This window comes from Diceros bicornis, chromosome 26 (genome assembly GCF_020826845.1).
Source record: "Diceros bicornis minor isolate mBicDic1 chromosome 26, mDicBic1.mat.cur, whole genome shotgun sequence".
Classification (NCBI taxonomy): domain Eukaryota; kingdom Metazoa; phylum Chordata; class Mammalia; order Perissodactyla; family Rhinocerotidae; genus Diceros; species Diceros bicornis.
The window spans coordinates 17,715,477-17,729,790 of record NC_080765.1 but is presented as its reverse complement, the minus strand read 5'-3'; the positions used below and the strand labels follow the sequence as shown (position 1 = coordinate 17,729,790).

The 14,314-nt window shown below is 45.7% G+C and overlaps 1 protein-coding gene across 7 annotated transcripts in view; it reads right to left on the bottom strand.

The window, feature by feature from the left end:
• The window catches only part of AUTS2 (activator of transcription and developmental regulator AUTS2), a 1,110,481-nt gene that overhangs the window by 82,248 nt on the left and 1,013,919 nt on the right, over window positions 1-14,314 (bottom strand). For 6 of the 7 annotated variants that reach the window (XM_058569470.1, XM_058569469.1, XM_058569471.1 and 3 more), the window contains exon 6: window positions 321-372. In XM_058569470.1, the coding sequence (XP_058425453.1) occupies window positions 321-372 (52 nt within the window). Of the gene's footprint in view, window positions 1-320; window positions 373-3,014; window positions 3,207-4,036; window positions 5,070-14,314 lie in introns of those variants that run through there. The other variant, XM_058569474.1, reaches the window with a different exon arrangement.

Below are 14,314 nucleotides of genomic sequence, written 5' to 3'. Positions count from 1 at the left end.
GATAAGTAACAATAAACTGAAGGCATTTTGAGAACTATTATTCTCCATTACCGCTACCTACATTAAATTAAAGTCATATAGATAGTAGTGATTTCTCAGTCAAATTCATTTAAATAAGGATTCAAGGTATTCTTTTAAAATAAACTGTTCTTTAATGCATCACAAAAGCAAACAGTTTCTTTCTCCAGACAAAACACAAAACACGAACACTAGCTCCAGAACGAAAAGAGAAAGACCGTGGTTTTTAATTCCATCTTTCCAGGCAATGACAATGAAACAAACATAAAAATAAGCCATTGCTCAGAATTAAGGAGTCTTACCTTTGTTTACAATAACAGTATTGAAGAGTTTTTCAGAGCTGGCATCTGATGCCTGAAAAACAAGAAGGGGAAAAAACTGTTATTGTCATTAATATTGTCGTCACCATCATCATTACTATTATTTTCAATCACTTTGCTACATTTTAGAAAAGCCAGACAGGGAAAGTAGCAATTTTCCCCAATCCTCCATCAGGTGGTGCTAGTTGACTGCATGAGACAGACCTGCAGTGCAGCTATTTGCTGGGGGAAAAAATCTGATTTTAAAAATGTGTCCTTATTAGACATATTATCGGTGCAAAACATATTTCTATGAGATGATACACAAAGCAATTCAGCTCACTCACATAATGATTTTGCAATTTCGTTGACAGAACATTATTTTGGAAATGGTACTTTTTTCATGATATTTGCAAACATGCCTATTTTTCAATTTTCTTTCACAATTCAGAAATACCTATTGTTTAACACTAAGCTTTTCATCACTGAAAAGTGTCAACCCCAGAACTCCCAGAAATTAATTTTTAAAGACTCTCTGGTGACCTCTAAGATCCCTGTCCCTTGTAGTAACCAGGACCACCTTGGCGTCGAAAGGAAGCCTACCTGCCCAAAAAACCCAACACTATACACGCCATCAGCATTATTTCCTTTCCATTTTCCAGAGATCATGTCTGCTAATCATTACAGTGGCTTGAGGAAAGTGAAATAAGCCTGTTTAAACAGCAAGAGTAAAGCCAATTTAAATTATACACTAATGTTCTGGAAAATAAACATGAAGTCAGTTTAGAGGAAAATGCTGTAATGTTTCAGAAGCACTGAATGGTGATTTCTGGAACTGGGAAAATTAAAAAATTAAGAATTAAGCACCCTACTATATAATTTGAGGATGTATTTGCATTTAAAGTTATAATAGCAATGTTACATTTATAGTTTTTGCTATGAAATCCTTGTAAGAAATCACTTATCCTTCACACTTTATACATAGAGATGCGTGTTTTGACAAAGCAAAACACAGAATGTTGAATAAATACAGAAGAAAGAAATGTAAGAAATAGAGGGAGGGGGAATCTGAAGTACAGCACATTCTGACTCTGGTTGGCTTTTGGGGACCAAGAAGATATTCAATTTAGTCTTTCCATGTTATGTTGATGAAAATGAGATACTCCGGTGTATTGAGATATTCCTGTGTATAGCATTCCTGTGTATAGCTGGGGAACATGTTCTAGTTCTCAATGCAAGTGCTGTAGAAGGACATTAAATATTTTTATTATGACTATTTTTCCCTTTAATTCTAATTTTCCAACTGTGGAGGTGGTTCAGAAGATTAATAAATCAAGAAAAAAAGGAATGTATGTGTAAAACAAGTGTGGAACTGCATACGTTTATACGAAAACATTTTAAAATAAATCCTAGATAGAGCTTTCCTTTTATTTTGCTTGCACAGAAAACACATTGAGGGCTTTCCTGACATGTTAAAAATAATTAAATAAAATTTCATATTATAGTAGCTTTTTATACAAATAAATTGCCAAAAAAGAGTTGCATGGAGGGGGAAACAAGATATGTATTAAACAGATCAAGAATATTGTTACAAAATCAAAAATTACAGGAATAGTGATGTTACATTGCAATACGAAGTGACATTTCTAGGAATATGTGTTGCCTAGCTAAAAACTTAGGGATATGAGTATTTCACCATTCTTCAATGAAAAAGTATCTCTTACTTCAAATTGGAACGGCTATGTTAAATCCATAGCTTAAAAAATAAACTGCAGCTGATAGTTTTAAAAGAAAAAAAAAAAAACCCTGTTAATTACATCATTTTACCAAACTAAAATAACCCTCGCAGATTTTGGGATTACCTATTAAAATAAGTCTAATTGGCCCAAAGAAATACAAAAACAAATTACTGCATCCCAAATGCAAAAAGCATGGGTGAGGAGAGAAAATGGTTCCTGACTGAGTTTTTATTTGCACTTGGGGTGTGTGTACATGTGTGTGTGTGTGTTGTGAGCGTGTGTATGAGAGAGGGAGATCGAATAGGACAGAGCTGGAGGTGAATAGGCCCTGCGGTTGTCTTTCACACCCTCCCTGGGGTTGCCACCTTTGTCAGTTCCACTGGGCTACACACCATATTCTCAAGTAGCTGGTTAAGGGATCCTCATGTCTGAAGCAAACTTAGAGGATGTGATTATTATGATGCCAACCAGTATGTTACTAAGGAAATAAGTCTGACAGGATATTCAGAGAGACTTAGGAGTATGTCTTCTAATAAAACCTTTAATTATTTAATTAAAAGCTCTTCAATTTTCTGAGACATGCCACAAAGCCTGAAATGACACCTCTTGCAACTGGGGAAGGGGACATCTCCAAAAAGCCTCCAAAGAAAAACACCCAAAAGAAAATGATTGCAGTGGGATTCTGACTAATCATAAAATGATTCTAGATCCCTTCTTTCTTCCATCCAGGGGGTTTAAGACTGTGGTGGACCACTGCCCTGAAAAGTCCGAAAAGAGCTTCTTAGCCAAAGTCTTATGTGGAATCTACAAGAAAATTCTTTGCTTTTACTCCATAAACTTTCCAAATTCTACCCAAGCTTTGATAGAATTTGTGCAAATTTTGGCTCCTTCGTTCTTAATTTTGGGGACGTTTTCTTTTCCATTGTTTTTAGATAAAAGCCTTAATTCCTTATATTACCTGGACCATTTTCCTGGCTCTGTTTTTCTTTTTTATCAGGAAGTGCTAATGGAAACGTGGTGAGTCGAATTAGCAGGCGAGCGGAGCTTTCCCTTCACTCCTTCACTCGCTAAGGACCTTCAGATTTTGCTCGCCATTTCGTTTCACCCCCCTTGCTCGCTTCTGGAGGGTGAGGGAGTGAAGTGGCTACATCTAAAATAGAAAAACAAAGCTGTCTTTGGGCTGCCTTTTATTTGGGGGAGGTGGAAGCAGATTTTTTTTAATACTAAAAAATTACTTGACGCTGTAGTTGGTGTTGAAAAAAAGTTAAATTAGTCAGACTGGAGAAAGGAACACGGAGAACGAGGAAAACGAATAAAAGCCTTCCGTGCAGACGGGGGTGGGAGGCGGCCACTCCTGTTCGAGTCCACCTTAATTCGCTTCGGCCGCAGACCCCGGGGACGGCCCTCCGCACCCGCAGGGAGAAGAGCTTTCAATAAGAAAAGAGAAACCTCATCGAAACTTCAGCGCGAGTTCTTCCACCACTGCCGCCGATCCCGAGCCCAGATCTCCTTTGGCTTCCCTTGGCACCGCGTGCGGGCCAGGATCTCGACCTCGGCGCGGGGCAGAGCTACCCGGACACCGGGCAGCGGGCGCAGCGCCCAGGTTTCCAGCCCAAGCGGGCGCAGGCCCCGGCCCCGAGTCAGACGGAGCCCCTCGGGGCGGGGAGCGGTCGAGGCGGCTCCGGCCCTTCCGCGCACGACCGCGCAGCCCCGGCCGCCCGCGCAGCCGCTCCCCGACCGAACCCGGCCGGCCAAGGGAGGAAAGTACAAAGGCGGGCGGCCGGGCCGCGTAGAGAGGGAGGAAGGACAGGAGGGAGGAGGGGTGACGAAGGGGGGCTCAGGCGCGCCAGAAGCGAGGAGCCCGCCCCTGCCACCCCTGCCCGCCGGCCCGGCCGCCGCAACAAAAGACCCCCGACCCGGCCGCCTCCCTTCTGACCGCGGGCGGAGAGCGAGGGAGCCGCGCCCCCAGGGCTGCATTACCTGGTCGCAAAGGGTTAAGCGGTCCTGTCAGCCCCAAGTTCATGGTTTGGTTCCTTAGCAGGGCTCACGATGGGGGATCGTCAGAGACCAGGGGAAAAACCAGCCAAACCCACGAAGAGAAAACGCCCAACTCCGACCAGGCTCCGTCCGCAAGTCTCTCCTTTCCTTGCGAAAGTCCGAAAGCGGATGCACGCGAACCCAATCCGGACGAGAGAAGAGCGGCAGCTTCGGGGCGGCCGAGAGCCAGCGCCGCGCACACATCCAGCGCCGCCGAGGCCGGGCGGGCGGTGGGAGGGAGCGCGCCCGTCGAGGGCGCCCGGCCCGCGCTCGCCCGCTGCCTCCCCGCCGCTCCTGCGGCGCGCGGGGCCGGCCGGGCACGGCGGGGACTCGAGGAGCGTCCCGGGCGGGCCAGCGGGCGGGCGAGGCGGAGAGGAGCGGCCCAAGCCGCGGCTGCGGCGCGCGGAGCTAAGAGCGAGGCGGCGGCGGCGGCGACAGGACAAAGGAGACCATGTGCAGAGGGAGGGAGGAGGGAGAGGGAGGAGGAGGAGGAGGGCGCACCGCGGCGGCGGCGGCGGCGGCGGCGGCTTCTCCCCGGCGGCCGCCTCGGGCTCCCCGACTGCCGGTCCCGCCTCTCCAGCAGCGCCGCGGGCCGACCGGTCCTGGTCCCGCCGCCGCCGCGGCGCTGCAGGGAGACGCTCCGGGAGTCTTTATTTTTAGCCGATCTCGCCGGCGCACGGCGCGGGAGGCGCTGCAGCGGCCGGGGCGCCGGGCGGGCTGACCGGGGCCGGCAGTGCCTCCTGGCCGGAGCTCGCCGGCGGGCGGGTAGCGCCTGGGGCTGCCTCGGCTCCGGCCCGCGCTCCGCTCGCAGGCGCCTGCCTCTCCCGCCGGCTCACAGCTCAAGTGAACTCCATCGGCGGCCGCCGCCGGCGCTGCGGGCTCCCTGGCTGGAAGGGTGGCAGGAGGGGGCGGCGGCGGCACAGGGGCCCCGCGCTCCGGACTTCGCTCCCAGACTGCGCCGAGCGCGCCTCCTCCAGACGCTCGAAGCTCTCGGAGCGGGACTTCCTCGGCGCGCCAAGCGCGAGCCGCGGGTGCCACCGCCCCTCCTCCGCCCCGCCCCGCGCGCCCCGCCCCTCGCCGCCCCTCCTCTCGGCCCCGGCGCCGGGTCGGCCCCGCGGGGGCGCAGTCCCCGGGCGCGACATCGACAGCTGTCGCTCCCCCCGCGGCTCGGGCCCTAGGTCTCCAAGGCTGCCTTCCCGGCGGGAGGGCGCGGCGGGAACTGCAACGCTCCGCGGCCTCCTCGCAGTTGCCGCTTCCAATATTGCGCCGCGGCAGGGAAAGGCTACTAGGCCCGCAGCCTGGGGTTGAAATGAGACTAGGCCTGTCACATCAGCAAAGAGCTGGCTCTCTGGGCGGTTGTGCGGGCTCAATGAGAAAGTGATGTATTGAAAACGCCTGGCACACAGTAGGTGTTCAATACAAAATATGCTGTTGAAAACGGAAGGGGGGGTGTTAGAGTCTAGTTTTAGAACAAAAAGGTCTTACTCTAACCTCATCCCCACTATGATCAAAGCCTGAATGTAGTGTGTTAGGTCTTAAGGATAACTGAGTACACGAACTGGCCATTGACAAATCCCTCCTCCCCTAATTCTTTAAATCCCCCGACATTTGTATACTTCACACCAAAGTGGAGCCGGTTGGTTCCCTGGCATCCACCAGATGTAGGGAAAGGATTAAAGCAATGCCACAGCCTCACTAAATGGACAGCAATTCCTATCACAGTAATATTTATCATCACTGTGTTCTCTAGTGCCCAGTGTCTGACATGGAAGGAGGGAGAGGGCTGAATGACCACAAACTTGGCCCTTGGTGGATTCCCTTGAGCAACCCACTCTTGCCAGAGCATACTCAACTCCTTTCTGTCCAGCCTGGTGGGCCCCCTCTGCAGAATTCTGCCCTCCTTACTCACTGTTCCAACCACAGAGGCCCTGAAAAGATACTAGGCCACACATGGGGGTGAGAAGACCCTCTGCATCTGGAGTTTTAATTCCACACCTGCAGCTTGGCGGGGTCCTTCCTTGGTACACAAGAAAAGTTGCCTCGATTTCTCTGGCACAAGGGAAAGAGGGCAAGCGAGGCCTAGATTGCAACTGGGAGGGTTCTAGGGTAGAGCAGGCACACTAGGGTGGAGTGAAAGCGAAGCCCACACTGACTTCCCTTCCAGTGCTGCTGTTAGGTGGAGGGCAGCTGGCAAGAGAGGAAAGGAGTAGGGCTTGGGAGAGATGTACACCCCATACAAATGACATGGAGACTGGTTTAAAGCAGTAATGTCCATTCCTCACCTCTTTGAAGTTGAACATCCATCACGGTTTGATTTCACGGCACTCTTGTAAAACCTCTCAAGGGAAAAAAAGGAGGTACTTGCTGTACGGCATAATTTTTTTCTTTAACCTCCAAATACAATTAATTTTGGAAATAAGAGGCTCTCTCTCTAGCCTCATACTGCATTCCCCTCCCAAATGGCAGCACTACATGATGTTTCTTAAAAAAAAAAAAAAAAAAAAATGTTTTAAGATAATAGAGATTTTTTTCTCTACCCCTACCCCCAGACCAATCAGAAAAGTGCCTCAGAAGGTGTAAGTTTGGAGTTGGATTTTCCAGTTGCTTACACGATGTCACAAAACCCAACTGAGGCCCTTAGGCTAGGGGGCATTCATTCTGAAGCTGTTTCTACAATACCAAGATAGCTCAAAGGCAAACATTAAATTTTCAAGAAAAGATATAAAATGTTGTGGCTTTTTTGGAGCAATCAAAATGGGACAGTTGTCTTGTCTTGTTGCTCTAATAAAATCAATACTACAGGGAAGAAATTGCCACAGTTTCTGCGAGGTCCCCTACAGGGTAAACTGAGATACACAAAAGCATGGGCAACTTAGCTGACCAACTAAAACAACCACTTAGCTCTCTAAAGTGCTTTTATCAGGCAGCATTTCTGACACTTATCATGCCTTGCATTAGACTGTCACCTCTGTGATTATCAGGGATTAGACCTCAGATGAAAGCCTGGGACAGATCTGCATGTGTCCCTGTATCTTGATTAACTGTAGTCGGGAGGAACGTAGAAACGCCAATAGCCAAGCCTCCAGAGAACCCACAGAACGCGGCCTCTGCACTACTGTGTCCATATTCAGTCCCCCTGCGCCACTCGCCCTGTCACAGTTCACCCCCACCACTTTGCTTTGTTTCTCAGCCTCTCATGAGAATGAGTCCGTTCTGATTAGTTTCCAAGTTGCTCTATTCCTCTTCCTTTCTGGAAGGGAGGGAATCAATGTCAAAATTGGAAGGGAAGAAGTACAAGACAGCATCAGAAGTACAAAGAAGGAAGAAAGGAAAAAAACGATAATCCAAATGCTGGGTGATTGGATCCTGGTCAGAGATCTGACTTGCAAGAATCAAGAAGATTCATTATGAGGGTTTTTTCTTCCTTGAGAAACTTAACTTTCTTCTATTGACATTTTAATCTAAAGATTACAGAATCAAAGGCTGGCAGCCATGCTGACTGTTGCATTCAGAAGGCTTAACATACTAAGCACTAATGGCTTCTTAACATCACCTTCAACCTCTGAATGAGATCTAAGGAGAGCAAGTCTTACAAAGTGGGGACCCTAACAAGAAGCAGATAGCAAGAATATGGACTCAATGTTCTTTCCAGTGTTAGATCCATTATTTCAGAAACAAAAACAAATTTTAATGTATTACCAAAGACCTTAGCCAAGTTTATGATTAACTAAAACTTAAAAAAACAAACAAAAAAAAAAACCCACGCTAAATTAAAATATGGAGTTGTCTTCCCCAAATCTCAAAATATATCTACAGATAAACTAGGTTTAAAAACTAATGGAAGTTCCTCTAAATCAATCTAAAATGGCAAAGTTTTAAAGCTTAAAATGTGAGATTTGATTCAATTTGTATCACAAATCACCAGACTGAGACTGAACATTTTTTGGTAAAAAATTCTGGTCTTCTGTTGAGCATCTTATATAGAAAAAGCTTATTAATTTCATGGAGTTCTCACTCATAAATATAATGAACTTCAGACACTCCCTAACAGAACATATGCTGGGTGATTCTTGGAGTGGTTTAATGGGAGAGGAAGTCTTTACAAAAATTTCCTTATTGAAAAGACCACTGAAGGGGAGTGACAAGTTCTGTCTCCCAACTAGCCTTGGGAAAGATGTCACTGCACCTAGCTTATTTCTCTGTCTCCAGGAGGCTTGATCTTTTCAAATCCTAAAGCTCTTCAAACTTTGAAAATACAAGTTTCGATCTGTTCTTCAGGTAGAGGTTAAGAGCCAGCATCTAGTTGACATCATGACCCTGTCATTTCTGAGCCAGGAGACCTTTGGAAAATCTCTTCACTCTGTGTGCCTCAGTTTCCTCATCTGGAAAATGAGGTGACAGCAGTACCTACACCTCATTGGGTTGTTGTCAGTAACAGCATTTGGTACTTAATAAGTGGGATATATGTGTTGGTGATTATGATGTAAGATGAGACTCTTATTTTGATTACCGTGGAGACCAAAAAATATATATACATATTCTAGTATGGCTGCAATGCCCATGGCCATGCCTTCTACTGGATTCTCTCAATGCAGACCACCACAGTGACAATGAAAACAACCACAAGAACATCAAAAACAACACCAATCCCAAAAAGTGGTGCAAGTGGTTTGCACCCTATGTACTAGAGAGCCCCACCTTCACACAGACACTACTGTGAACAATCCCTCCAGACAGGGTCAGAACATGGATGTTGGATAGCTTGGGTCACATAATATGGCTGGAGGGATGCGAGTAATGTGGATCTTCTTGATAGACTATAAAGTCTAATCTTGAATCAAGCAAAATGTTCTACAAGTTCACCAGGATTTAAGATGTAATCAACCTCCTAATAATGAGCGCTTCAATTTCTTAAAACATAAAATAGCATGCATCCCAATTATGTCATTTTGACATGTTAAATTGTAATTTCCAGTTTAAACAGGCCTATAGTTTTATCTATAACTATAAAAATGGTTTCTTACTGTTACAGAAGCATGTTTTGTCTTTTGTTCTATTTCTCTGTGTAGGATACCCACCATCTCAATTTGATTTTAAATTTGACCATACAAGGACTACGTCTTGCATGTCTTAATTCACGCCACAGCCACAGCAGCGGTGTCAGGAACAGACATGTACCTGGAGACAGAGTCTGGCACTTTATTACCTATTTGTGAGGATATAGTGCTAGCCTATTCCCTGTGATATGCCTTCTTTCTGAACCTACCTGGTTTCTTGTGGATATAATTCACATCTTGGAATCTGTTTACACATCATGGATCCAGCACAGTACTGGGAGGCCTAGCTCAACAGATGCACCATGAGAGAGAATGAATACATGGCTGAGATTTTCCCAGCCTGCTAGTAAGGCTGGGGATGCCTGACAAGTGTCTGGGTAACTGATAAACTGGAGGGAGACTCAGGGCAGAGGAGAGCTACTGAGAAGCCCAGAGGGACCTGCAGTTGGATGGAGGTGCCTGCTGCTCCTGACCCATGGCAGATGACAAAAAGTCCTAGCGTGGAGAACTGGAGTCAGCAGGTTGCTCACCACTAGGAAGCAGGAAATTCCCCTGTTGCCAAGGTTGTCCTGCTTCCCACCTCTGCTAACTCCTGACATTCTGCCTTCCATGCTGTCCAGCCCAGGAGATTAAAACTCTTTCTGGGTCCCAGGAATTTCTCTTGTGTAGGCCAATTCCTTTTCAACTATGGATCATGATTCCCTCCTCTAGTGATGCATGGCTAGTCAACCTCAGGTGGCCCCAGACTCCTCCGCTCTGTGCCCCCACCCCTTCTGAACAGGCGATTTGTGACTGGAGGCTTCGTTACTTATCACTCTGAAAGGAGCCTGCAATAGCTCATGCTCTTACTGTTGTAAAGCAAAAGCCTCTACCATTATATGCCTGTGTTGCTACAATTGATCATGGGGCTGCAACAAGAGGGAAGTAAATAAACCAAACTGGGTTAGTTTATGATGCATACTATTGAGACGCAGGGGGGAATAAATATTTTCCAAGTGTAGAAGTCAAGAAAAAGAATTTTACTTTCAAACTTCACATTCCACTATAAACTACAAAGAGAAAAAAGTATAAAAAATCATAAAATATTTCTTAACCACCAAATCTACATTAAAATATTAATATTCAGAATCTGACAATCCCACAAAGAAGGGCAATGAAAAATAAAAATACACTCAATCTCTGCTCATGTCACCCAGTGGCATCCTACTTTTTACAGAGTGCGTCAGATAAGGACTGTGAGGCCGTGCCTTCCTGGTTTCCCCTGTGCTTGGTTCCCTCCTCCCTCCCACTATCATTTAGTACTGATGGGGGTCTGTAATTTGGGGTCTAGGGACCAACAACTGAAATTGAGTCCCCACTCCTTGAGGACAGATACTCATCTTGCCTTGTTGCCTGCTCAAATTTCCCACATCTGGCTCCTCTGTTTCCACACAGAAATGGGGGTGGGATGGAGGACTGGAGGTAATTGAAATGAAAAATGTGTACAAAATGTCTGCATGAGCTGAAAGAATGGATAGAACAAAATGTGTAAATAAGTCAATGCAGATGATAAATTGAGGAAATTAAAGTGTTACATTGAAAAGAATATGCTTTTGGTGAGCCATTTCCTTTAGCTGTCTTTGCCTAAATTATCCTAGAATCTTTTTCTTAAGCAGGCTTACTGGGATTTGTCATTCATGGTCCCTGGCCTGGTGGTTAGGAGTGTGGGCTGGAATTAGGACATATGCTTGAATCCAGTCTCTATCAAGACAGCTGGGGGCCGGCCCCGTGGCTTGGTGGTTGGGTGCACGCGCTCCGCTGTTGGCGGCCTGGGTTCGGATCCAGGGCGCGCACCGACGCACCGCTTCTCCGGCCATGCTGAGGCCGCGTCCCACATACAGCAACTAGAAGGATGTGCATCTATGACATAAACTATCTACTGGGGCTTTGGGGGAAAAAAATAAATAAATAAAACATAATTTAAAAAAAAAAAAAAAAGACAGCTGGTTGATCTCGCGTAGTTACTTAACTTTTCCTAAGCTTCATCTTCCTCATCTGTAAAATGGAGCTAGTAATAGAATTTAACTCGCAGAGTGTTGTTGTAAACATTAAGTAAAATAAGGCAATATGATGCACCTTGTTTTATATACGAGGATGACTGGTGAGGAGGGCCTTTAAACTGGTGCCAGCCATCTCGCTGTATGGGGGGCAACTGAGAGGTAGCTGATCCAGTGGTTAAAAGTATAACCACTGATGACAGAACTGCTGAGTTCAAATCCTGGCTCATGTTCCACTCCTGCTCATTAGCTTTGTGATGGTGGAGAGATGACATCACATCTCTGGGCCTCAGCTGCTTCTTCCGTAAAATAGGGGAATAACAGCACCTACTGTTATGGGAGCACCTGCTGTGAGGGTTAAATGAATTAATATGTGTAGAGCTCTTGCATCACTGCCTTGTCTTCATCATTAGCTACAAGTCACCCAGGAGGAGACAGTCTTAGTTTTGGGGCACACTGACTGATAGTGGCCCCTCTTAGTTTCATAAATGAAGGTGGTCAAGCACCCACTCCTTTAAGCGGAAAGCGAAAAAGTCCTTTATGGTGCCCTGACAAAGGCAGCCTTGCCAATCCTCTCTGCTGACCACACGGGCTGTGAGGCTGAAGGAAGGAGGACTGGCTCACTCAGGAAACACTGCAACCATGTCTAAATGAACAGCTGTAGCCATGGGCTCCCGGGCACAGGCATGCTCTGGGGAGAGGGGCTCAACAGGGAGGCAGTCCCCGTGGTCACCAGTAGGGAGCAACTGTCTATGTTCCAACAGATGCACTAAGTGGCCATGTTAGAAAAGGCTGCTGTGGAAAACGGGGGGCTGCTGGTGAAGGGATCATGCTTCCCAAGTCTCTAGGGAAGAGGCATTTTAGGCCCTTTGGGCTGAGTGAGCTTCCCAAAATTTCCAACATTCAGGGGAGAGAAAAGGGCCCTTGAAGCCACCTTAGATCTTCCTAAGGTAGACGCTTGAATGATTCATGTGAATATTAAGATGTTACCTTTTTTGGCCTCCTCAACTATGTTCACCATTAAACAAGTCAGACCAGGTGCATTATTATAATTTCAGGTAAGTTTCGCACTGGGGGAAAACTATTTTTCTGTATCTGATTTGAGGACTCTCATTTCTAGCTTCAGTTAGTCCCAGGGAAAGGCTGTTGCTATTCTAGGTCTGGGTCAGGCTCAAAATGATTCTAATCTTCATTTCAGTGCCTTGAAATGGAAGGGAGGGAGAAACCAACTGACAAACTACTGAACCCTAGATCAGGAAAAGAACACAGGCGATAAATCATATACCATGATGCCTCCTAAGGGTGCTGCCGAACACGCTTATAGTAATATATATTTTTCAAAAATATTTACAATTATTATGTCATCTGCTCCTACATGAACCCCGTGAGCTAAAGAGAATAACTGCTATTCTCCTTTGTATTTCAGACAAGGCAACTGATATAGAGAGAGTAAGAATGCCCCTTGGAAGTGGAGGAGTCAGGATGACAGCAGGATTCTAACAAGTACGTCCAGTACATTCTTCACTATACCATGTTCTGCCATCTGTACTGCTGGGTGAATCTCGATTTCTCACTCCCTTGGCCGAACCTGGAATTCCAAAGACTCTCAATGCTGAAATATGTCAGTTCTAGATCTAAGTCAAAATAAATTCTGATATCTAAAATCCAGAGAGGTTTCAAGATCCAAGGGGCCATGGTAAAGCTGTCTTTAAGCTGTATGAATACTACTAGGATGTGTGCGAAGTTTACCGTCATAGGTTTTGTAGTCTGGAAGATTACAGACATCCCATATTAAGGTAATTCACAAAAATAAGGTGAGAAATGGTGGCCAGCTGCATGTCAGCACATCTCTCCCTACAACCTTCTCTCAAAGGGTTTGCTATCTTTTTCTGTAAACACGCTACCTGAAAGTATTAATAATCTTTAGGGTATTGGAAACTCTATTCCTCCATCTCTACTAATATACGTGGACCTAACGAAGCTTTTGTGCTTTCATTTTAGCCTCATTATGGAGTATCCTGAGGGTCCAAATATTTACTTGCAGAAATTCTTGTTGGGCAACAACAAAACGTTTGCTTCTACTGTTTTGCTGAATCATACAGTTGTTGGGGTACCAGGTGGGCAGCTACAATGTCAGAGAATTCCTTTGGTTTAGCTTTCCTGGCATTCTTACTGATCAATGTTTCTGATTTTTCACCCTTGTTCTGGTCTTAGTTTTTCTCCCTGTCCCTTCCACACTAATATGGCCATTACAATGGCCTCCATCTCCGTGGCTTTATGAATGAAATGAGCATACTTTGCAAATGGTCAACAGCTATACAAACGCCAGTTGTTATGATCACATACTCTGTTCCAGTAGAGTGAGGGCCAGCCTGCACACCTACCAAGACCTGCAAACTCCTCTCTGGTCCTCTATAATCTCCATTTACAGACCTTTGTTGCAAATTAATTAAACCAGCAATTTTTTCTTCTGCTCCAAACTATAGCTTATTTTGAAGGTTTCCTTAGAGAAATATATCCAAGACAATGTCTGACATGTATTACCTATTTTTTGGCTCAGCTCTGGACACTGTCATTCCTTTAGGGGCATACGTTTCTTTGGTGGGAACAAGATGCTGCTTTGGAGAGCAAAGGTTCAATCACTTGAGGGCCCGGACTGTGCCCGTGCATACCACACCTCCACTCCCACCATCACCATTCCCCTTAACATCTAGTACAGTCCTCTCATGCCTTATATGTGTAATAGATGGTCAATAAACAATGGTCAGATGAATGAGTTAATGAATGAATGACCACATCTCTGCCAACTAAAACAGAAGAGAATGAAGATATCTCAAAAATAAACTGTAAAGTCCTTTCCACAAATCGCCACCAGTTTAGGATTTCACAGAATATAGAAACCCACTGTCATAAAGCTAACAACAGAGCACAAGTAAATTCTCTTGAAAACTGATTACTAATTAAAATTCCACATCAACCATTCTGATAGCTAGTCTCTAAATATGGCCTCCAATAATTCTGTATGTCATTCTCCCGTGAGAGCTTATGTCCTCTACCCTGGAATCTGGGCTGGACCTGTAACTGGAGGAAGTGACGTTCTGGAACTTCAGAGCTTGGCTGCTGCTTCC